General features: G+C 36.2%; 1 protein-coding gene across 2 annotated transcripts; it reads left to right on the top strand.

Moving 5' to 3' along the window:
• Positions 1-1,261: 1,261 nt before the first annotated feature.
• LOC148957708 (neural cell adhesion molecule 2-like) lies at positions 1,262-22,463 on the top strand. 2 transcript variants are annotated; one of them, XM_089114737.1, is made up of 13 exons: positions 1,262-1,701; positions 9,807-9,865; positions 12,816-13,079; positions 13,419-13,730; positions 14,217-14,513; positions 15,192-15,340; positions 16,318-16,450; positions 16,978-17,265; positions 17,463-17,723; positions 18,720-19,016; positions 19,147-19,365; positions 20,148-20,256; positions 20,910-22,463. In XM_089114737.1, the coding sequence occupies exons 2-13, from the start codon at positions 9,808-9,810 to the stop codon at positions 20,926-20,928; spliced, it is 2,406 nt and encodes an 801-aa protein (XP_088970863.1). In that variant the 5' UTR covers positions 1,262-1,701; position 9,807; the 3' UTR covers positions 20,929-22,463. The 2 variants fall into 2 exon arrangements, with proteins under 2 accessions (XP_088970863.1, XP_088970862.1); XM_089114736.1 differs by lacking the exon at positions 1,262-1,701 and adding an exon at positions 7,630-7,697.
• The last annotated feature ends 1,135 nt before the right edge of the window (positions 22,464-23,598 follow it).

Here is a 23,598-nt window from a genome sequence, read left to right as displayed (position 1 = left end):
AAACAAAAATAAGCATGCATCGGTGAAGAGTAAGGAGTCAGTTGAGAGAAACAGGGGTTTTTTAATAATCTCCAAGATAGGCACTTTTCTAACTTTGACTGGCCAGTCCAGAAATACTTCTTTGAGCATCACTGGTTCCTTTTTGTGGTTTGTTTTGTGGTTTCATTTTCATAGAATTCTCAATATGTTTCAGTTTTCCATCTTAAAAAACTTATGTGGCTATCACATTATCAAAAGTTTCACTTTAACACGTAATACGTAATCCACCAGAAAATAAAAAGATGATCTATTGAATGGTTCAGAACGGCGAAGACACTCGTTGAGACATTACATCATATACTCGTGCTCAGCAACCGTATAACGTAATCTTGGATATAAGTGGTTGATACGTAAACTATTTTTAAACATTCTTAGGCCTTGAACATTCTATCTTCTCGAAAATTCTTAGGCTTTTAGATATGTACTAAAAGTAGCAAGTTGTTATGTTGGTCAACTGACATCTTCCATACTTTTCTTGCTAATTCTGTACTTCTTGTGAGTAAAAACTTAACTCCCTTCAAAACTTAATGTTTCAAGGGAAACTCTTAAAAACCATATGACAAGAGCGTCAAAAATTATTGGGATGTTACTTCGAGATTTCCATATATTTAGAAATTGGGTTTTTCAGAGCTTTAACTTCTATTATTCTCGAGTTTCTCCCAGCCCCCATCCACCCCCACCCCCTAAAAATAAATTATAAAATGTCCTTTGTTTTCGATGAACAATCCCATTTGTTTCTATTGTTCTCCAAAACTCGTGCCCCCCAAAGAAAAATTACCACCTTCCTTCGGCACAGGATTTCGTAATCAATTTTCCTGTAGGAATGTGTGTACAGCCCTGCTTATCATAAAACACTCTAGAAACCAACCTGATCTGTATGGAATTAACCTGAGGCTAAAAACACTGGTGAATTAACAATGAGCTTTAATAAACACTCATTTCTTCCTGTAACCGGTTGAAAGCCCAGTGAAATGGCTGCATTTAAATGCAAATTTACGAAGAGCTTCCATTCAAAATCAATAATAAATTTGCCATTTTGTTTTCAAGTGAAGTCGCTCAGTCGTTCATGCAAAATTTATCAACTTTTTCTTGTTTCTCAGATTCGTTTCGGCTAAGCTCAAACCAACCGCAAAGCTATTGTTCGATTCCACTCGTGTTTCTTTGTTAACAATTCGATGCCACGTTGTTTTGAAAGCTTTTCAAAAGAACGACGTGTTTGCCTCATTACATCATAATAGAAAGCCAAATTGCTAAATAACTAAATAAGGTATTGTCATAATCGGTTATTGCATTCCTGGGATTCGTCATCACGGAGCCATACCTATTGATACATGATTGCTTCGTTGGATCAAATTTTGTTTCGTCAGTGTTTGATCGTGTTGGATTGATACAGTTCCACGATAAAAGTCTGTTTTTCGCGGAAAACACGTCTGTAACAAATTATTTCGATTTTTCATCGATTTTGAAATCTGCTGCCACTTGAAAGACCCCGAAGGCGTCTGAAGTCTCAAAGCTTAATTTCATCCAAGTAAGTTACCACGGACGAAGCTGTAGCCCGGCTTTCCAGATAAGGAACGACAATTTTTTTTCAAGTTGCACCACGTCTTGAGTTCCAGGCGGAAAGTGAAAAACAGTTGGGGAATTTTCAAAAGCTATTTGTAGGTAAGAATATCATGGATATAAACGTCTTTAATAAATGTCTTTGTTTTTAAATTTCTTATAGAATTATTTTTTTATAGACGGATTTCTTATAGTGGAAGTGTCAAATTTTCAATGGTGATGATGAATAATACAGTTTTAGCTAGATTTATTGTTCTTTATTATTTCCGGGTAGCAATGTACTAGAAACCGTGAGAAAACCTTTTGATCATCTGGTGCAAGTGGATGGCCGAACGAAGAAAGAATTCTGAATTCAATAACAAATCTGCAATTTAGATATTTGATGTGTTGCTTCTTTGAAATATGAAAAGTTTCTAGTAAGTGGCTGCCCGCTGTTAGTTAGGAATGCTTATTCTTTGAGGGCTGCATTGACAATGTTTTTGATCTTTCTACGGCTGACTCGTTACCGCCACCATTATAATATTGGACCAAAATATCCATGTTTGTTGTTAACTATGATTCATACTTGGGCGTGGCAACGTCGTAAGATCCTTAGTTTGATCGCTTGCCAGCGAAAATCTTTATTCGTTGACGCGATGTTCATTAGCAAATCCCGTGATTTGTTAGAGAAGAACCCCAGGATTGCAAAAATAGCTCAAAACGTTTGTGCTGTCGTGAAAGAATTTGAAGAAACTTCCCGATATGTCTTGTTGTCTATTATTTGTGACATCTTAATCTTACTTTATAACCACGACATTTGTTGAGAGAGTTCTCGTCGATGGTTTAATTTTGCATACTTATTAAATTACTCATCACTGACAGGCATTGCAAATAACTAGGATTTGTTTTGCATCCTGTGTTTCTTAAAATGTGTTTTTCAAAAAAGGAAACCGCGGTGTAAGTCGAATTTAATTTTTAGCCTAACAGTGTCGTGTTTAAGCTGTTCTTTATAATGCTTTTTCAACAGGACATGCCGTGCGTGATGCTTTTGCTACATACAAATTCACACCCTCAATTTTCCCTCTAATAATAGAACCTTGACTTGATTAATTCAATTGAAACTCTACCTTGTCTTCTGACACGCAATGTTACGCAACCTGCCTTGGTGTCCACAATGTGGGTATCTTAGCAACGAAAGAAGACATTTCAATTCGATTTATAAAAATTTGCCCCTCCATCTTGAAAGTTGTGGCGTGGGCCCTGTCTAGGTGATTTGTTTGAGTCTACACATTTTAAGGCTTATATGGACACCCTGTTACTGACTTGCCTCAGAACAGCTACTCTGGGTACCAGAACCACATAAATTCCATCGCTGAAGAAGACAGGAGTGGAGCTGGACTTGCTACAAGTCTCTCTCTCTATTTCTCTATTTATTTATTCTGTCTCTCTATTTCTTTATTTATCTATTAATCTGAAAAATTAAGAAAGAATAAGGATTTCAGGTTAATGAATAAAGGCTAATTACCACATGTAAATTCAGGCGTACCGCTACAAATCAAAGGACAGCATGTTTTCAATGTTCTGCGAAATTGTTAATGAGCTGTATAAGATCCAGAAATAATTTTACTGGTACTTTGACATTTTGGGGAGTGTTTGAATTTTGAACAACAATGACAAAAAGTGGAAAATGTCATGGCCTAAAACGCTCATGTGGGAAAAAAACATCCAATCAAATTGTTTAATTCTGTTTGAAATATGTTGTAGAATAAGTCTTGAATGGCCAGTAAACAAAAAGGGAATGTTACTTCACCCCAGTTGCAAGCTGCCTTCTTTTAACATTGTTGTTCATTACAAGTGACAATTTTTAAAGTGCTTTAGCTAAGCCTCCAGCTCCTACCTCCACGTGGCAAAAGACATAAGGCCATCTTGTTGTTATGCAAGAATCCTGGAAATTTAGAATTATTGAAGATTCCTGTCATGCTATTGCAACATATTTGAAAACAATAGACAATGCATACCATGTTTTGGAGGCAATAAGTCCCGATAAACCGGTATGTTTGATATATAAATTTGCGTTTGACCGCTTATAAAATCTTGTTTAACATTTTATATGGCAATTTGTCATTTATAAATGCCTTAAAAAGTTTAGGATAGACAACGTAGACCCTTGAATCCTTTTGGATTCGGAACAAAACAACTGCAAGTTGTCAAAATCCCCCAAAACCACCTCTGATATGCTAATCGCTTATCATAAAATAAGCAAAGTCAATTAAGACTGCAAACCTCGAGCCATTACAATTATCTTTCATTGAGTCGCGTTATTAGAAATTGGATTGATATTGTATTTGGTTTTTAAGATAGGCACTTCTTGCTCACCAAGCAATTCAGGGAAGCATGGATTACTCTCGTCAAAAGAAACAGTTTCAAAAGGTTATAAAATGATTAGTTTAATCGTAATGCAAATGAGCATATTGACCAGGGATATATAAAGGACGGTAATAATTTGGAAAATGTGAAGGGAACTTTTTCAAGCAGTTTATGGGACGCAGTGAAAAAAAGAAAGGACATTTGACTGAAATTATTGCTCACATGGAAATTGGAAAGATGTATGTCGTATAGTATGACCAGGGGTGTAGAGCAAGGGGGCTCAGGGGGGCTAAGCCCACCTTGTTGATGCCGAAAATTGGCAGATCACTACTTTTGCTATTGTTTTTCGCAACATTTTGGGCAAGAGCCCCCCTTGTTATTTTGATAGCACTACGCCACTGAGTATGACTCTTGATCAACTGAATACCATTCTTACTTCGTCTTACATCACTGCATCTCATTGCCAATCTGCATCGTTTCCAGATCCGGCTTGGGTACTAGGGTATAGTTTGAAGCAGATATAAACATAAATTTTAATCTAAGGGGGTTGATAACTTCACCCTCTCTCCCCTCCCCCAGTTACCCGATCTTGACACACTCTGTCAGACCATCTGTGGCAAAAAATCATCCGTTACTGGGCTTTAGATACTAAAGGTTGCGTTGCCCAAAAAACCCTCGACGTTGGCAAAACTTTTCCAGGGGGTCGTGCCTCCACCCTACATAATTGGTAAAGCCATAGCAAGTTTTCTTACAAAGAAGATTAACGGATTCATGAATCTGCACAACAACTAAACTCCAAAATTATTTACAGCATTCGCGTAACAATATGGCTAAAGCCCACATGTGCTCTTTCGTTTGTCAATGGGTCATTTCGCCGAAATGTTTTTCCTTTGTTAAAATTTATCTGCACAAACGAACTTAACATCGTTAGGTCAACTTTAACACTAAACATCCGCTGTATCATATTCGTTTTCATATTCCGTCAGTAATCAGAATATACACGAGGCCTTCTTTTTTCAGGAATCTACTATATCTGCTAACGATTTTGATCATTGCCCCCCCCCAAATTGCTGCACAGAAGTTGTGGGCGGGGGCTTTAGCCCCCTAATTATTGTCAAAATGTACTTAAACGATACAGAAATAATTTTGTATTGGGCTTCTTGCATAATTAAACCTCAAAAATGTTTTAACCCCCCTAAAACCCCAAAAGTGTTGTTCTGGAAAGTTGCACCCCTCACATCCCCTGAACACAGTATAGAGAATAGCAGTGGCGTGGTGACCAAAATAATTAGGGGGCGCAAAAGGCGCGCTCCGAAGAGGTGCATATTTCAATATGGCATCTTTCCCTAGTCCCTTTCTTTCCATCTCTGCACTCCAACGCCACTCCAACTTCTCCGCCACCCTTTGAAAAGGTTGTTCTTGTTATGTAATCATTGCAATTTGAACATGGCGAGGGTTGGTGTTTTTTCCGAACATTAGTTGAGCAGCCAGATACATTGATTGGTTGAGCAGCAGCTGAGATCAGAACATCGGCACCATGTGAAGGGCCGGAGGCAGGCCGGGGAGGAAACTTCACTGAAAGTGAGAGGGGGGGGGGGGGCAAAATGTTTATATTGCTTAGGGATATAGTGAAAGCTGCACCATGGTTGGCGGTGAGAAAAATTAAGAGATATGACATTCTAAGGATGGCCAGAAATGCATCCATAATATTTACCACATGGTTCCTAATGTTTGTAAGCTTTCGTTTTGAAAATTATGACCCATTGGTTGGATTTTCAATTGACACATTTCCTCTCGTGTTACTCAGCGGACATGGAAAGTATCAAGAAAAAATATACTATTTTATCTTGAAAGTATTCATAGTTTGCAGATATAGAATGTCAACATTGAAATAAGAACAAAGTTAGGAAAACTTGAGCATGAAATCATCCAAAAATAAGAACATCAAGCATTAGCAAAAATTGTTCTGTTCTTATCAATGAAAACTGTAGTGCATCAAATATTAAAAGTAGGCAAGACCAGGGACGCCGGAGAGGGATAGAAGTGCCCTTGACACCGGCCTTTCGACGAAAATCCTGATTGTAGTGCCTTATTTATGACGACATTTTTTAAAACTTCTAAAGAAATTTTTTATGCCAAAAGTTAGCCGATACTGACAGAAGATCGAAACGAAATGACAGTTGCAAAAGATTTGTTGGTAGCTGAGCATTATTTTCAAATGCCCTTTTACCGAAGCCTGTCCCCTTACCCCTTTGTCGTTCCGGCGTCGTTCCAGCGTCCCTCCGGCGTCCCTGGGCAAGACAGTGTCCTTGGGCAACCGGTTTCAAACTTTTTGAAAAAGAGGGGGATGGATGACTCATATCGTTATAGTGTTTGCGTTGGGTCGGCAAATGCGTAAGATAAAATTTGTCAATGTGAGCACGCTTCCTGACGATTGCAATGCAAGTATAAACGATTTTCTTGACAGATATGGAAGAGCCTAGACCCAGACCTCTAGGTAGGCATGTTTTGCTCATGTTTGATTAATCAGTACTATCGCTGAAGCTGAGTAAACATGTATGTTATATGCACGCCTTCACGGTGTGTATGTGAAGGGCGACTAAATATAAACATTACAACAAGGTTGAAAGTGTTTCGATTTCGAAAGTCTTTCGAAACGCAGGGGAACATCTCGTGTAGGTCCATAAGGAAATTTGTGTTTATGCATGTATCGCCAATAAGGAAATTTATATAACGGGATTGCTAATCGTTGAATATTTTTGCTTATTTAGTTTGCCAGTTACGACAGAAGTTTTTAGAAATTCATGGAGTGCCGTTGTTATGGAAAACCCGAGATACTATTGGGTGGTCAGCTAACTGATAAGCTATCAAGTATATTTTGCCCAGATACCCCCGTCCCCACACTCCTGGTGTGAAAATATTTTAATATCTCTCTGGGGAAATATGTCGGTTATCTGAACCTGAAGAGTCTTGAACATATTTTAAAAACCTGGCCGCCATGTCGCTTCTAGCAAAAGCCCCATGTCACACTCAATAACTCCACCTGTCCCATTTAAGTAACCTGGCAGTTTTCATAGTTCTTTGAAGCTGGTGTTTACATCCACGTGACCCCAGTGTTGTGTCCCCCACATGTGGATAACACTGCCGTTTCCTTTCCATGCTCGAAGCCAACCTGTTTTGTTACAATTAGGATTATAATGGGTTGTATTTTTTTATTATACAGGTATATGTATTCAGTGTTTTAGAACAGTGTAGAAAAGTATGTGGACACCAGTATGTACCCGATGTTCAAGTAAAAATCCTCTGGCAACTAGGTATGGTAGGAAGGGTAGAGAAAAGTTGGAAGGGCAGGGGAGGGTAAGGAAGGGTAGGGAAGGGTAGGAAAGGGTAGGGAAGGGTTAGGAAGGGTAGGGAAGGGTTAGGAAGGGTAGGGAAGGGTTAGGAAGGGTAGGGAAGGGCACGGAAGGGTAGGGTTAGGAAGGGTAGGGAAGGGCAAGGCGGTGCTAAAAGCAATGTAAGATAATGTGTTCATTTGTGATAAGAAAAACTAAAAAAATAGGAGTATAAAACTGTAATAAATTGGAAAAGGGGCCCGCCCACCTGCACAGCTCGCACTGCTTCGCGTTGGCTGGCATCAAGAAAAACACTTTATTTACTAATGTATGAGTTTGACAGTTCCAGACGGAAAGTTTGCTGCAAATGAGCCTTGGTCGGAATCCCAGATTCATTGGCAGTAAGCGGAAAATTAAATGGTAAGATACTCTAAGCGGAAAAAACAAAAACTGATGAATTGATTGAATTTGGAGATAATGGATGTTAGGCAATATATTACGCTGCAGCATACCGAGCTTTCTCTATTTTATAAGAAACCAAATGAAAAGTATTTGGGGTGCGTGATGGTGATAGCAAATTGGTGGATGGAACAAGTGCGATTCATCCCAGGGGATGGACTGGAGTAAGACAAAATGCAGGAGTAAGTTTTAGAAAGGGTTGGGCTAGATTGTAGAAAAGGCAGACAATTATGAGTCTGTTTGGAATGATGAATGATCAAGGGTGACCGATGCAGTTTTTATTGCGCTAGTTCTGCCAAAAAGCGAATGTTTTGAGCACTTTTAATCTTTTGTCTTGTTTAGAAATACGAAATTATTGTTCTGTGCTCGCATAGAGTTAACAGACCGAATCACAATAAAGTGGCCTAAAGCAGTGTGTTAGGGTAGCAGGTGTTATTGTGAAGGGAAGTCGCTAGTGAGTTTTTATAGCTTCAAATTCACATAAACGCACAGCTTACAGTTAAGTCGAGAACGGGCTCGACATTTTGATATCATTTTCATCTACAGTGTGAGAATATACTTATGATAGATACAAAATTCACAGGGGAGAAAACAATCTTTAACTTCCAAACAGGCAACTTGTAGTACTAAATGGCCACACCTTTTTTGGTAGAAGTCTTATGATCAGAAAGTGCCAATAAAATTTTTTTCGTGAAACCAATATTTTGCCTGATTTTGGAAACGTATGCAGGGTATTAAGGGCCCACGCTAACGGGGGGGGGGGGGGAGGAGCGGAGGGGCCACGGCCTCCCACTTTATTGCGAAGCAAGTTGTTTTAAAGCTGCAGTAAAAGGGGGGAAAGCTTGCCCCCTACTTTTGCTAGCCTTGATATTGCACATATATAAACGACTTTATAAAGACCCTTGCTTATACCTTGTTTATATTTCATAACGATACCAAGGCCGGAGTAATGTTTTATGCATCAAAGAAAAAAATGGATTAAGATGGATAAACAAGATTGTGTACTGTATGTGGGCTTGCTAGCCAGTCTGTATTGGACCACTAGTTACTCGAATGGGTCCAAAGTAAAAATCTAATTTTTTAGAAATAAGTATTTTTACACTTTTTAAAGGAAAACCCAAAGAAATATTGAAAGTATCTGATGTTTATATGGATAGAATAAACTAGACAGGGGGTAATGACTATAGTTCAGCAGAGGGGGCATGCAAATCTACCATGGCTCAACCGCAAAAATTTCGGACAGGGAGATGATAGATGGGACACTTGAACACACAACTTCTGTAAAACTAGGGAGTCAGCGAAACAGAGCACAGTAAATGAAAGTTAGGGTAGGCAAAAATCCCGAAGTTTGTGTATTTAGTAAAGACTGGAATTGGAATTATGTTTTGATGTCTCTCCGGAAATTGAAATGCAAAAACCTGCGAAAATTTTCGCCTGGAGAATTTTCCAATTTTGTGCTGAATTTTCAAAGCATGACAAATATGGTGTCCAATTGAAAATCCTTTATGACCAGAAATAGGATTGTTAAAAATGTCTTTGTTAACCAAAATCAGCTGTTCCTAACAATAATACACGCATAGTCGTAGAGAAGGCAGATTGCTTTCTTTCATGATACTGACGCTGAATAGTCCTAGGAGTAACCGTTACTGCTTTTTATACAACTTCAAATAGAACAATTCTTTTAACCCTGTCGACCTGTCCAATCAGCAGCGTATATTTCTTTCCCAAATGCGATTATCCAATCAGAGAATTCTTATTGTAGATCTAATTGTATCTTAGAATAAGATTATCCAATCAAAGTGAGACTAAAGAGCCTTAGCTTTTGTTTTATTTTAGTAGCTGTCCAATGATTGAAAGCTATAAACAATCACTATTGTCTAACGAACTTGTCCATTGTCTGCTTTATTGAATCCACTCCCATTCTGGACTCAGGCGCGCTTTTGATCGTGTGCCTTACCGAATCAAACCAACGTGGTGACTGTAGAATCGACCTTCGCGGTGTAGGCTTCTTGTTCGTTGAAACGCTCGTGGTATTAAAACTAACAAGTTTATTTTGTCCTTATCCTACAGGATGAATACCATGGCAAGAACATCTCTTGTGATCTTGACAGTATTGATTTCATCTTGCTGTAAGTACAAGTTTCAAGTTTTTCTTGAAAGCAGCCATATTTGATTTTGTCATCTTAGGCTGTGTCTCCATAGTGTTTGTCCTAAGTTCAGACTGTTGTGTGCTATCTTATATGAAGTTCACCGCTGATTTTGTGATGGTACATTTCACTCTTTAATTGCTAACGAAACTGGGAATAGTATTACCTTTGTACATCCGGACTGTACTTCGACTCTGTGAAATGCCACGCCTCAGAATCGCGACAAACAAATCTAACAAACTTTCGTGCTGAGAAGTAAAGTAAAAGTTGTCGTAAGTACGTGTTTGTAGTTCTCAAGAGCTCGCCAGCCAATTAAAGCATGATAATTACTTCTTCATACCACTTTAAAGAATTTGTTAATGTTCTTGCTTGGTGCCACCAAATCCACACCAAACCATCAATCCTAGGGTAAGTTTCACATGAATATATTCAGTTAATTGGCATGTAGACTGTCTAAAGAAGATGCATTTCATCCATTACCCAAATAAATGAAAATGACTATATTAATATCCAGTTGAGATATTGTGAGATTAGAATAGCTTGGGTTTCTCAAGGTTTCTTGTCTCTAAGTATTTTATACCTCAACAATTTTTTTATGTTTTTTTTCAAGAATAAGAACATTCATTTTCATCTTGAGAGGGCGTTGTTTTAAACAATGCGCGTGTCTGCCAATACTGGATGTCGGATTTAAACCTCTCACAGCCAGTCAATTATTGAAACTGTAACCGTCGTGCTTGATAGATTTCAGAACAATTAGGGATCAAATGGCAGTTCTCCATGTGACATGTGCTGCTCTAGCAAACACAATATGTCCCGCCAGGCTTTCTCAATTTTTATCTTTCTACAGAATTTAGTTATGGATGCGCCTAAATCTACGTTTTCTGACATATAAACATATCTGCCTTTCGCTAGTGGCCGAAAGTCGTTATCACTTGGTTCTGTAATAAATAGATTTTTGGTTCAACCTTGTCTGCATGTGAAACCACTTGTTCTAAGATTTCTCGTTATCTCGGTATATACCCGAGATTTCCTTAAATATTTCCTGCCCAAGCTTAAAGTTTAAGCGGCTGTACGACATTTCTGAAGGCTTCTTGTTTCCTAACCGTAAACGTTGCCGGTTGTACCTGCCTGCCTGACCCAGGTGCTGAAGCGTTTCGTTGCCTGTTTAGATGGCTATGAAGCCTAGGCCACTTCAGCTTCAAAATTCTTATCTGCTTGAAATTCAGGAGCTAGACGCAATAGGAAATAATTTATATTTTCGAATTTTTTTATTCATACAATGGCTTGTCGGCCCTAAAACTAGGCGGTGGTTCGTTTTTCATTTTTGCAGCTGTCTCCAGCATTCATTCCCCTACACAATAAAATCGCTGCTAAGTTATTTTCTCTTAAAGAAGCATTGATTCAGGTCGTTGAACCAAATGTAAGGGCGTTGACAAGAATTGCTTATGTTTCAGACAGTTTTTGGTGGCATCTTTGTTTGGCGCTTTGATCTCGCTAAAATATCAGTTCTCTCAACCAAGTTAAACATCTATATATATATTTAAATATTCCCAACCTATGAGTCGTTAAGAATTCAGGTATAACATGCAAGTTTTACCCTTAAAACAATGCGAATAGCTGTTGTAAAGATCTTTTCGATTTTTCTTTGATTTTTACTTGCATTCACATATTGTCTTGCATCAATAAATCAAGTCAGTTTCCATAAATGGATTCTATCTTCTTTGCATTCAATATAAAATTTTAACATTAAATTAGGGATGCTTTGCATCAAAGTATTTATATACATTTGAGTGTCTGAACTGTTGCGACTCTGAGAGACTTCTGAATTCAAGTTTTAAATAAACAAGGTCACTTTTGATTAATAATTTTTTTTTCTCATGGCAGTAAGTTGAAAATATTAGTTGGATGGTACAATTGTTGTTTTTTCCGGCTTGATCCATTCATTCAAGTTTATCACTTAATTTTCAGTATATATATACAATTTACATATTAATTATTTGAAAGTCTCTTGGTTATTGAATTGATTGAAGTAAGGTCTTGTGCTCCTATTTTAAGTGACAAATGCGGTCTTAGGAAGGTTTTATCAAAAATATATGTGACCCCTCTTATTCCGAAAAGTGTAAAATTCTGATAAAGCTTGTATGGTTCTTTAGTCCTAGACATTACGTTCAGTGCCACTAGGATTATAATGTTATCTTATAAGCAAGGAAAGACATCAGAAATATTCATAATGACATGGAATGTTTATATTGTGCCTTCTTTTTGAATACTTAGTATTCTAAAAATGTGATACATTACCAACAAGAAAGGATAATTGTTTATTTAGCCTCTTCTTTTTAATAATTAGGTTGTGCCTTTTGTTAGAAAGGTAAAAATTGTCCTGGAATGGAATGTTTTTGAACTGAAAGTATCTAATTGTTTAATTATATATCATGCTCTATGTGATGTTTAATTGTTTAAATATACTAATTCATTATATATATATATTAATTATATATATATAAATATTATAACATCTCCATATAGAAATTTTTAACATCACATAGAGCGTGATATAGCATAGGGTTGGAGAAAATTAAACTACATGTTTTATCTCTACAAGCCTGTTTCCTGAATAACTCACTCTTAAGAAGATGATGATATATACTTAATTATATTTATATATATTTCTTGAATGTTACTATGAGCAAGTTGAATTCACAAGTCTGTTTCAATGCATCTGCTACCACTGTTCTTTCAGTTTTTAAAGCATTGTAGCACCATACAAAATACAATTTCTTCAATGCACGTTATTAGCAATGAACATCAGTATTTTTTTAACATTTCCTCATTCCCTCAATACATGTTTGATTGGTCAGCTTGTTTGTTATTTTTTCAAATCCTGTCTTTGATGTTGATGAATCCCTGTCACTTCTCAATGTCATTTTTTTAGATGCTGCCTTTAGATGGGAGCTGGCAGCCTACTCCCAGGAACTTGGTGACACTGTAGCACTAAAATGTTTGTCTGATGACGCAGCAACATTTGAGGTATATCACAAAGGTGTAAAGGTAGTAACTGGTGGCAAATATACAGTTACTTCCTACACCTATGAAATAGATGTAAGACTAACTGGAGTAGGTATTGATGAAGCAGGAGAATATGAATGCAGAGTTTCTGGATCTACAGAAGTCCAAAAAACTCGAGTTATGCTCAAAGGTATGTTATGCACGAGTTATTAAGCTTCAGTGAAGCCACCATAAATAGATTGCAATAGTTATTTAGTTATTTTGTAAATGTTAAAATTGGATACATTTAATACTTGATTTGGCATCTCATTTGTCTGACTACAGTCAAACTTTTAATTAACATTTCCTTTGAATGACCATTCCCTTTGAACGAGTCTCTCACACCCTTCAAATGATCACAACTTAGCATCCTGTCTACTTAGAATTATATGTGTAGTAACATATCTCTTACATGGAATGTTTTCTCTAGCTGTGCAGGTATTGTTCGGCATAGTTTGGACAATTATATATATACTGTTTGCAATTTCAGCCAACTACCCTGATAATGGCAAGACATTCTACAAAACATTGGGAACGAGGTCAACTGTTCCCTTTTCAATCATTGCATATCCAAGGCCTGAAATAGAATACCTCATTGTAAATGCTGTTGGTACAAAGACAACTGTAGCAAAGGCTGGCTCACGTGGAGATATGAGAGTTGGAGGTGATAAGTACTCTATCAATAGCACCAATGGCCATCTTGTGATTTTCAGTGTACAAAAAACTGATGGAGGAAAGTATGCTGTACAATCTGTTGGGGCTGGTTCACAGAAAAATGGCGAGTTTACTCTCGTTGTTGGAGGTGGGTTTCAGTTAGTGTAATTCCAAAGATACTGCTTTTTAGAACCTTTAAGAATTTCATAAAATTTAAAGTTATCACCATCTAAAATTTACTGAAAACTTTTGGGTTAATATAAAATTTTGATGAAAAAGATTTGTCTTGTTTTCACATACCTTTTTTGTATGTACCTGTATTTCACATACCTGCTGAATTATGGAAATCTTGATTTTATATGTGAAGAATATGAAAATGTTTGTTAGGGAAAAACCAAGACTTGAAAACTTGTTGAGACTAGGAATGTTATTTTGACCTGTACATTTCTTCTGTCTCTATATAATAGTCTATATATATATATATATATTTATATATATATATATATATATATCATTTTGCATTGTGAGAAAACGAATTTTGTTGCAAAATTTACTTTTTGTTTGAAAGTGCCTGTATATAAAAATATATGGCCTGAAATCTAAAGATATATATTATTACTGGTTTTTATTGTAGATAAACCCCAAATTACAACTGCACCAGATGCTCTTTACAAGCTAGTCAGTGGGAAGGCTGCAACAATCACCTGCAAATTTGATAAAGAACCCGACACTGTCAAATGGGAATATACCCCAAAAGGTGGAGCCAAAGTTGAAATTACAAAGGTCTCCTCATCAGGTGGATTGTCCTTAGATGGGACCAATTTGAAGATTGCAAGTGTAGATGTCAAAAGCGAGGGTGCTACATTAACTTGCATTGGATCCAATAGATTTGGAGAGACAAAAGCTAGCTCTAAAATCGAGACTGTCTTTGGTATGTTTCATTTTTCTAGAACTAGTCTTTTCATCTTCAGTCTTTATAAGTGATGAATTGAATATATTTTTTTATGTAGGTCTACAATCTGCTAATAAAATAGTTATTATATACTGTGCATAATCAAAATTTTATCAATCCACTTTTTATATAGCATTTTTGAAATGTGGTAGCAGGGTTGGACACTTGGTCAAATATTGGGGGGGGGGGGCAAGCCTATTGTTTTAATAAGATGACATCACATTTCCCATTGTTTTAGAACAAAATACCATTGTCCTCTAAAGTATTGGGGGCGGTCTGCCATTTTCCTCTAAAGATATCATTGAGAGAGCTGGGGACAATTACCTCAGCTCAAACAAAGAATGAAAATAAATCATCAAAAGGGATCAAAACTTTTGTCAGTGTGAAACAGTGATGATAAAATCTAGATACTTGGTCTCATGAGGGAAACATAAACATAACTATACATTGTAGTATTTAATTCATTTAAAATATTTTGTCACGTTTAGTGTTTCAGTAGAAAAAACCTTTTTGTTCTGTGCTACGAATTAAATTTGATTTGGTGCCAAGCCCTTATCACCCACGTTTTTGGCAGCATGTGTTAATTTCTTAATATGAAAGCCCTGTACCTCTTATGATTAAGAATACATTTGTTTCATGATCATTTTCAAATTTCAGTAACACCAAAAATAGAGCCACTGGTAAATATAGATATTGCACAAGGGAAATCAAAGACATTGGTGTGCAAAGCATCTGGCAACCCAGCACCACAAGTTACTTGGCATAAGATGGTAGACAAAACATTTTCCAAGATTGATGGTCAAAAGGTTTGTATTGCGCTTTTATTAGGTTGAACAAGTAGAGATTTCTTCCTTATTTAATTTATGCATAAGCTAACTCTATGTACCATTTGTCATTTGCTGCATCAACACATTATCCAAGTTCCCTCTTCATGTCAAATATATATATTCATGTTTGAGGTCTTATGTTGTTTTCTTCTTTTGTCCTATTTGATCAAAACTTGTCCACTAAATTTTAATGAAACTGTGGCTACATGCAGTCATTGTTGATTGTAATCCAATTTCTTTGCAAATATTTAGACTACAGAAAGGTATATTATTTTGCACAATTTGGCTTTCCACCAGACACCTCATGCGAATCCATGCACCAATTATTCTTTGAGTTGTGCTTTTTGAAAACTTAAAGGTATTCAAAGGCAGTCTGTCCCCTATTTTGCCAAACTTTCACGGGAGTGAAACTTAGGCACTGTTAAGCTTGTTCGATAATTAAATGATTTAAACCAATCAGAGACAACTTTGATTCCAGAGCTTTTGAATCAAATGGCTGTGTTCCTGTTGTAGTGAAGCTGTGGCTAGAAATATTTGTTTCCCTGTTTGGTTTCTGTGACAGTTATGTCAACAGGGAAAAGAAATGCTTCTGTTATCATCATTCACTTCCAGTAACTCAATCTTCTTGCCATTTCTGAAAGCTTTTGCTTGCAGTTTCAAATGTCGTCCACTACCGCTGCTGGGCCAGCCAAAGCGAGCAGCGTTATCCGTTAAGGTGGGAAGACCAATTGTACAAAGAAGCCAATCATTGAGGGACAGACTGTCTTTAAGTTTAATTATTTTTAATCTTATCAGGACATATTCATCTTGGGTAGATACAAAAGAAATGTTGACAAATAAATAAAGAAATTGCGTCTAAAAACAAATTTGCTCAATAGTTCACCAATATTGATTCTTGCTCTTAATGGGAAAATCTAAATCTGGAGTTTCTAAACTTATTCTTTCCATTTTATAAGCAAAAGCCCGGCAACAGTACATACACAATTGCTAGTGCCTCCCTATCTGATGCTGGAACATACAAATGTATGGCTCTTTTGGCTGATATGGCTTCACTCAACAACAGTGCCACATTGACTATCACTATTCTCAGTAAGTATAGTTGCAAGCTTTAACATGTTGTTTATAGAATACAAGTATATTTTAGATCAAGGAAAGATGATCAGGCAGTAAAGGTTTGGGTTTGCTGAAGTAACATCTAATGTAGGGTTTCACTCTATGGTCTTGTTTTGAAATGTTCCTTGTAAAACTTAAGATCAGGATAATGTACCAAAATGTTTGCTTATATTTTGGCATCATGATGTTAATACTGGTGAAATTGATTTTATGATGACATAGAAGTTTAAATTTGGTAAAAGATTAAACAATGATTAGCAAATAGGGGCAAAAAGTTTCACTTGGGGCAATTTTAATGGTTGAATCCCTATTATAATTTCAAGTGTCACTTGAAATTTGAGCTAAATGTAGATATTTAGGCTTCTAATGGCGTTATAGTGCTGATAGCATCCTATGTCCTTTTCTTTTGTTTTAATTTTCTTTTCATTTTTCTTTCAACATTTCTTTACATATATTCTTTACATATATATTTGTGATTTATTATTTTCACTTTCCTTTAACAGCCCTTCCTGTGATTTCTGAAGCAGAGACAACTAAGTCTAAAACTTATGCAGTTGGTCTTGAACAGAGTCATAATTTGACATGCGTCGCTTCTGGGAATCCATTGCCAAGTTTAGTTTTCAAGAAGGATGAAACAGTGCTTCCTGGGGCAATTGTAGAAAAAACTGCACTCAAAGTCAAAGCCACATTGAAGCATCTTGCAAATGCTTCATCAGACTCTGGTGTTGTTGTGTGTGTGGCAGAGAATTTAGTTGGAAACGCTTCTCGCAACATTGATATAAAAATAATTGGCAAGTTGTCTTATATTATATTATATTATATTTTTGTCTTTAGTAGTCAATATTATATTTTTGATTGATCTCTACTTGTCCTTGATTTAACTGTGTTTGGAATCAAAGCATACAGATTATATGGTTATTTGCTATCTTTAATGTTCTTTGCTTTTCTTTGGGGCATCACATTGTGACCTGCTTGAAATTATCCATAGATCTACCTGTTGCACCCATTAACCTTGTTGCATCTAAGGTTGAGAGGACCTCTTTTGTGCTGACATGGGATCCTGTTCCTGGTGCCAGTAGATATGAAGTAAAGCAGTATATGAAAGGCGTTATTGGTGCACCAACAATGCCAAGCATGAAAATAGAGGGCCTTGCTGGTGGTGCAGACTACAAATTTGCTGTTGCTGCTGTGAACATAGCTGGATCTGGACCTTACTCCACCTTTTTGCCAATGAAGACTCAAAAATTTGGTAAGTGTCAAATAGAATTTTGTTGATTTAACCCTACCCTACAGCCGCTGACAAAGTATTGTAATTATTTAGATATAACAAGGAATGGCAGTCTAAAGCCGCTTTTACACGGTCAGATTTTGTCGAATTCGACAATCGAATTTGACAAAATCTGACCGTGTAAAAGGAGAAATTGAATGTCGAAAGCCATCATCAGATTGTCAAATTTGATTTTTCAAGAATCAAGTGTGTTCTATTCCATTCGACAAATGGAAAGGTGAATGAATGACATTCTTGCTCGCCCACGCTGCTACGTCATCCAAATTACCATGTTCTGTATTGTTTCAGTCTGTTTGCAATCATTTTAAAGAAAAAATGGAGTGAAAGCAGCCAAAGTTCAACAAAAAGGAAGAAACAGAATTATTCATTGCTAAATACTCATGTTGTCCTTCATGTAGTCCTTTCCTTCCGTGAAGCGCAACTCGTTCAAATCATATGACTATGATTCAGCCATTCTTTTGTCCATGTTGTTCGTTTTTGCACCTTTCCTTACTCCATTTCATAAACAGAATTGAGGCATTTGACTCTTATCTTATTTGTCAAAATCTGACCGTGTAAGAGCGGTTTAAAACTTTTAATAGTCAGTTAAAGCTCTGTTGTTTGTGGGACTGAACACTAATATCAGTTCACACATTGAGCTTTATGTTTATGAACTTGTATTGTTATTTTTACTGCTGAGTATAGTCTTATTTTGTAAAGCAAATAAACTTTGAACTCCATCTTTGCAAAACAATTTTGCATGGTCAATTTTTTTGGAAATGTATAGTTTTGGTAATGAGGATGGTTTCAATAAATCTGAGAACCACTGTTTAGGTTATTCCTTGCATTTAAAAAGTAAATTCTTTTTTCTGAAGTTCTTTCAAACTTCCCCTTTCCCCATGAAACTATGATGAGTGTTATCTTTTCATATATATGTGACAAACATCCTTATCTGACTTGTTTTAACATTGCTTTTAGACCCGCCTGCTAAAGTTGTCATCAGTGATATACCATCAAAATTTGACAAGAATGATATCACCATTAAATGGGATAAGCCTTATGATGGTGGTGATGCAAACCTTCTGTACTCGGTGACATATTGTCAGGTTGATGGAGGGGCAGAGAAAGATTGCAAAACTGTCAATACTAAAGAAACTACTGTGGATCTGAAGAATCTAAAAGAGGATACAGAGTACTCTTTTACAATTAAAGCTGAAAACAAGAGAGGATCTGGGGAAGAATTGAAATTCAATGCAAAAGTCGGATCTAGTAAAGGTAATAGCAAACAAAACCATTTCGATTGGATCCAAGGTTTTAAAGAGTATATATATATATATATATATATAGTACCATTTTTGTTGGAGGGTGTTATTTTATTTATCTTTACCCATATTACACTTCACAGCACCACCACCACCAACCAAGGCACCAACAACAACACCACCAGATGTTGTTGTACCTGGCGAGAAGAAGGGACTTTCAGGAGGTGCTATTGCTGGAATTATCATAGCTGTTATCTTGATCTTGCTTCTTGTGATTGATCTCTTCTGCTGCTTCTTCAACGAGTGTGGATTCACATACTGCTGTTACCAGACGTGTTGTCCAACAAAGGGCAAAGAAAGTGGTAAGTAATAAACATCTTTTTAACTATCACTATTAATGCGGCACTTTTTAACTATCATGCAGCACTGTCTTATTAACTATCAAATTATTCCTCAAAATGTTATATGTATCCTAGTATATCTATGTTTTCACCACCAATGTTTAATATGTGAGCTGAAGAACACAGAAGTCAGCAAAACCTTATATATATATGTTATTTTTAACGCTTGCTTTGCTTTATTTTTGTGTATTATATCAGTTTTAAATAGAAGCCATTTCTTTGTTGTGTTTTTGATGTGTGCTAGAAATAATGGGAATTTATCTACACTAAGCAGCTGCATTGACAGTGGTGTTCTAGTCTGATCGATCATCAAACTTGATCATAAAAAGATTTCTGTGTTGACCTGATCCTATGAAACACATTCATAAAACTGCTCAATAGTTAATCAATGCAAACCTGGCAACTTTTCAAATATCATTATAGAAAAAGCCTTCGATCTTTACCAGCTTGCAAACCAGACCACGTTCATTTAAAGGCAATCTGTCACAACGTTGATTGATTGTAAAAACAAAGGGATTTTTATTGTTTCCAGTCCCCCTTTAATTTATCGCATTGTAAAAAATATGGTGGAGCGCTGGAATCGTGTTTAGGCTATTGTTTCAGCTATTGTTCTCGTTAACCAATCCACAACGAGACAGATTGCCTTTGAGGCTGTAGATACTTATGATTGTTGAACTGAACAAGATTTAATATTTAGCTCCACAGAGGTTTATAACTGTTGTTGTGACTTGCATTTGTTTCAGGTGGAGCTGACGGAAAAGATCCTGAAAAGGCTGAGCTAAAGGATGTTGGAAATGATCATGATGGTGAGACGAAAACTGCCCCAGAAGAGAAGCAAGCATTGACGGAAAAGTAAGAGTATCTCTTAATTGGCCTAGCTGTTTTTAGTTGATGTGATTCTCCCATACTAGCAGTATGTAAGCTTGCAGTTTCCTACCTTGTGATTAAAAAATAATTTCAAAAGGCCCTAGTGTGTTCATAAAACACATTATACCAATTCCTGTACTTTACACCATTTTCAAAATTCATTTTACATCTTCTCAAAGACTATAGATATTTTTATGATAATTATCGTTTTTAAAGAAATACGTTTTTGCTGGCTCAGTATTTATTTTTTTTTATTTATTTTTTCTTAGTTATATATTTTAATTTTTATCTTTGACTTAGTATATATATCAATACTGATGTGTATGTATGATTTTACCATGCATTGATTTTGATCTACTTGTTTAATCTTATTTAGAAACCTACCCATTGCGTTTACTAGAAATTTCAATTTGCAAGTGCTAATTGTATATATAAAACTACCTTTTTATAGAGTGAAGAAATTCTTTGCCATAATTGTTATATACTTAAGATGGCCAAATAATAACTTAAAACCTTTAGTAGGTCAGCAGAATCGTGAATATGTCCTATTTTTTCTTGGGGTACCTCAGCAATTGTTGTTTCTTTCTTTCAATATATCTGTTGGTATTTTTTTGCATTAAATTCGTTTTTTTTTTCAGGAAAACTGAAGACGTTTGAAACTGACACCGTACTATAGGAAAATCTGCATGCCTAGGAAGAAATTATAATACTGCATCTCGAAGAGAGATGCTTGTTGGAGTATTATTTAAAAAACTGCCACAAAGACATTTAAAATGGGTCTCAAGTGTTTTGATTTCATTAAGTCGAAATTAAGAATGCGCATACGTGTAGAAGCCAGACTGTGCCAAGTTTTTAAAGATGACAACAACAAACGGAAAATTCGTTGCACTGAATGGAACTTGATGTCTTTTTAAACTTGGTCCCGTGTACAATTTTAGCCAGATTGTAATGTAAGGTACCTTTAGGGTCCGTTTTATCAATTAGGAACCTTTACTTGTTTGGTTTTGGTTTTTCTTGATTTTGTTTTATCATTTTTGGCAGTGGAAATAGCTTTTTGAACCTGTTTTATTTCTAAGTCTCTAAATAGATATATAAAAAACATGTCGTAGATAATTTTAGTTTTAAGTTTCGACTTGTTTCTGTCAAGTTTCGCAATCACCTTGATGATTTACTGGGAAGTAAAAAGCCTGGCATTGTTAGATGCTTAAGACCATCGTTGCGTCATCCACTGTTAATTAAAAAGGGTTATAATTTTGCCCGTCTTCAGTAAATTATCTTAGACCAATCTGGTAGAGTTAGATAATTGCACATTATTTTTGTTAGCATTAGGCTGCAGAGGAGAGATAAATACATACATGAATATACGTCAATAGCTTTTGCTTGCTTCCCAGAGTACAAAATGGAGAAATTATAGGGATTATAACGTATTAAGCATATTTTCGCGTTTGCTGTTTGACTTCATTTGATAAATTTGCGACTAAAAAGTAGTTAAATTGTTGTTATCATTTCTTGCGAACACGTGCTACGTATGAAAAGAAGAGGAAATTTTCTTGTCAGGCTGCTAGCTTCGCTAAACTGTCTCTTGCTGATCAATCAGTGAATACTGGATTAAGTTTTGCAATGCATACGAGTCGGCATGCTGACCCTGAAATTCGAAGGTTAAGCATCAAGACCCCGCGGCTATATCGATGGAACAGTCCCTGGCTTGCACATTTGGCCTGTGCACTGTGAATGCGTTATTGCCAGTTGCTTCGAGTTGCTGACTAGGAGTTTCGTTGTCAAAGAAGCAAATTCAATGCACGAACGTGTATTTACTATAGACAAGAGCATTATCGTTGTTAAAAGAGCGCAGTTAGTTTGCGTTATTTGTAAAGTTTAGTGCGGTTTTTAGTTCCGATGTAGTTTGTATTTATTGATTTTAACCATGCTGTCTTCGTTCCAAAGCTGTCTGGGCCAGACCTACCGCCCCTTATGCTGTTTTGCCTGTGGCGTCATATACTTTATTTCCTTATCCGGAAGCGAATTCTGCTTGTGCTGAGTTTATTATTTGAAATCCCACTTGCTCCCATTTTGACAGTCTAAGAAAACCAGATTTCACAATGTTAAATTTGTCTTCTTTTGCTATGTTGCCTTTTAGAGATTAATTTGTGAACTCTTTAATGATTGGTGATTAAGTTATATTTGTGACTTTACTCCACTTGATCTTGTGTTTTGTGCCTTCCTCAAGGACAGTGAAATTTATTCTTCTGACGTCTCGGTCTGTGCCTGCGCGGCGTTATTCTTGTGTCAACTAGATTGCCTTCAGTTACCTTGTCCAAAATGATTTTTTTTTTTGCCTAAACCAAAAGGAGTATACCGGCTCCTTCCAACAGACGACGCAGCGATCTTCCCGAACTTGTCTTTGAAGATTCTTGTGCCAAACATTTTCCAAAACAAAGAAGGGTACTTACTATTCAGGAGCGATATTATTTTTTGAAGATATTCTGTTATATCAGAAAGTCGACATGCCGCCTTGGATAATTTAATTGCGATTACGTTGAATGCAAAAAAGAAAACCTTCTGTTACAAATCCAGCTTCGCCTAGATTTTTCATTTTTCAACCTCGATTATTTCAAAACTGTTTCTTGAAGGAGGTGTTGGTTCAAGAGTAAGAAGATACAGCAAAAAATGTCTATAAAAGCTTACTCATTAGAAACTGCAGAATAAAGAATCTGTTACCAAGATCAGAGAATCTGTTACTAAGATTAAAGAATCTGTTAATCTTTGATTTTTTCAAGTTCTTCAAAGTGATAATTTTAAACAATGCTTGCGAAAAAATGAATCCAAGAAACAATTCTCGAGAAACAAACTAGTATTCAACATATTGCATTTAAAAATGAATCGCTATTTAGAAGCCCTTCCTTCCTTTGTCAAAATGTTTTGTCATAACTTTCTAGGCCTTTTTTCAAAAGCCCATCAGCCTTCTTGCAGAAATTACCAAGAAACTTGGATGAAACTGCGCAATTTGATCCGAAAAAGTATTTTTATTCTATGCTACTTTTTCTATATTGTGTCTTTTCGATATAATCCACTGATTTTTGTGCTGTACAAAGTATCTAAGCTTTGCTTTCTGCAAATTTGGGTTCCTGTGAGTATTTTTCCCTAAACTGCATCGATCCTTTTTAAAACTGCATCGTTATGCTGTTTATGACAATTTTCTTTGAATTTTAATCATTTCTTTTTACCATAAAAAACCGTTAATTTTTTATCATTTTCCTTGCCTGCCGTCATAACAGGCTTGAATTTTCTTCCAAATATGAAAGTTCAAAGAAAGCGTTCTTTCTCGTT

Source organism: Rhopilema esculentum, chromosome 21 (assembly GCF_057945365.1).
Source record: "Rhopilema esculentum isolate cy_ngs chromosome 21, ASM5794536v1, whole genome shotgun sequence".
Lineage (NCBI taxonomy): Eukaryota > Metazoa > Cnidaria > Scyphozoa > Rhizostomeae > Rhizostomatidae > Rhopilema > Rhopilema esculentum.
Note: the sequence above shows the minus strand (reverse complement) of the source record. Positions and strands in the feature narration are given on the sequence as shown.

Bases quoted from the DNA above. Each gene is read 5' to 3' on its own strand.
- LOC148957708 (XM_089114736.1), top strand. From the start codon at position 7,645: ATGAGCCTTGGTCGGAATCCCAGATTCATTGGCAGTAAGCGGAAAATT. The intron at 7,698-9,806 runs GTAAGATACTCT...CTTATCCTACAG, and splicing joins AGTAAGCGGAAAATTAAATG to GATGAATACCATGGCAAGAA. The intron at 19,017-19,146 runs GTAATAGCAAAC...TACACTTCACAG, and splicing joins AAAAGTCGGATCTAGTAAAG to CACCACCACCACCAACCAAG.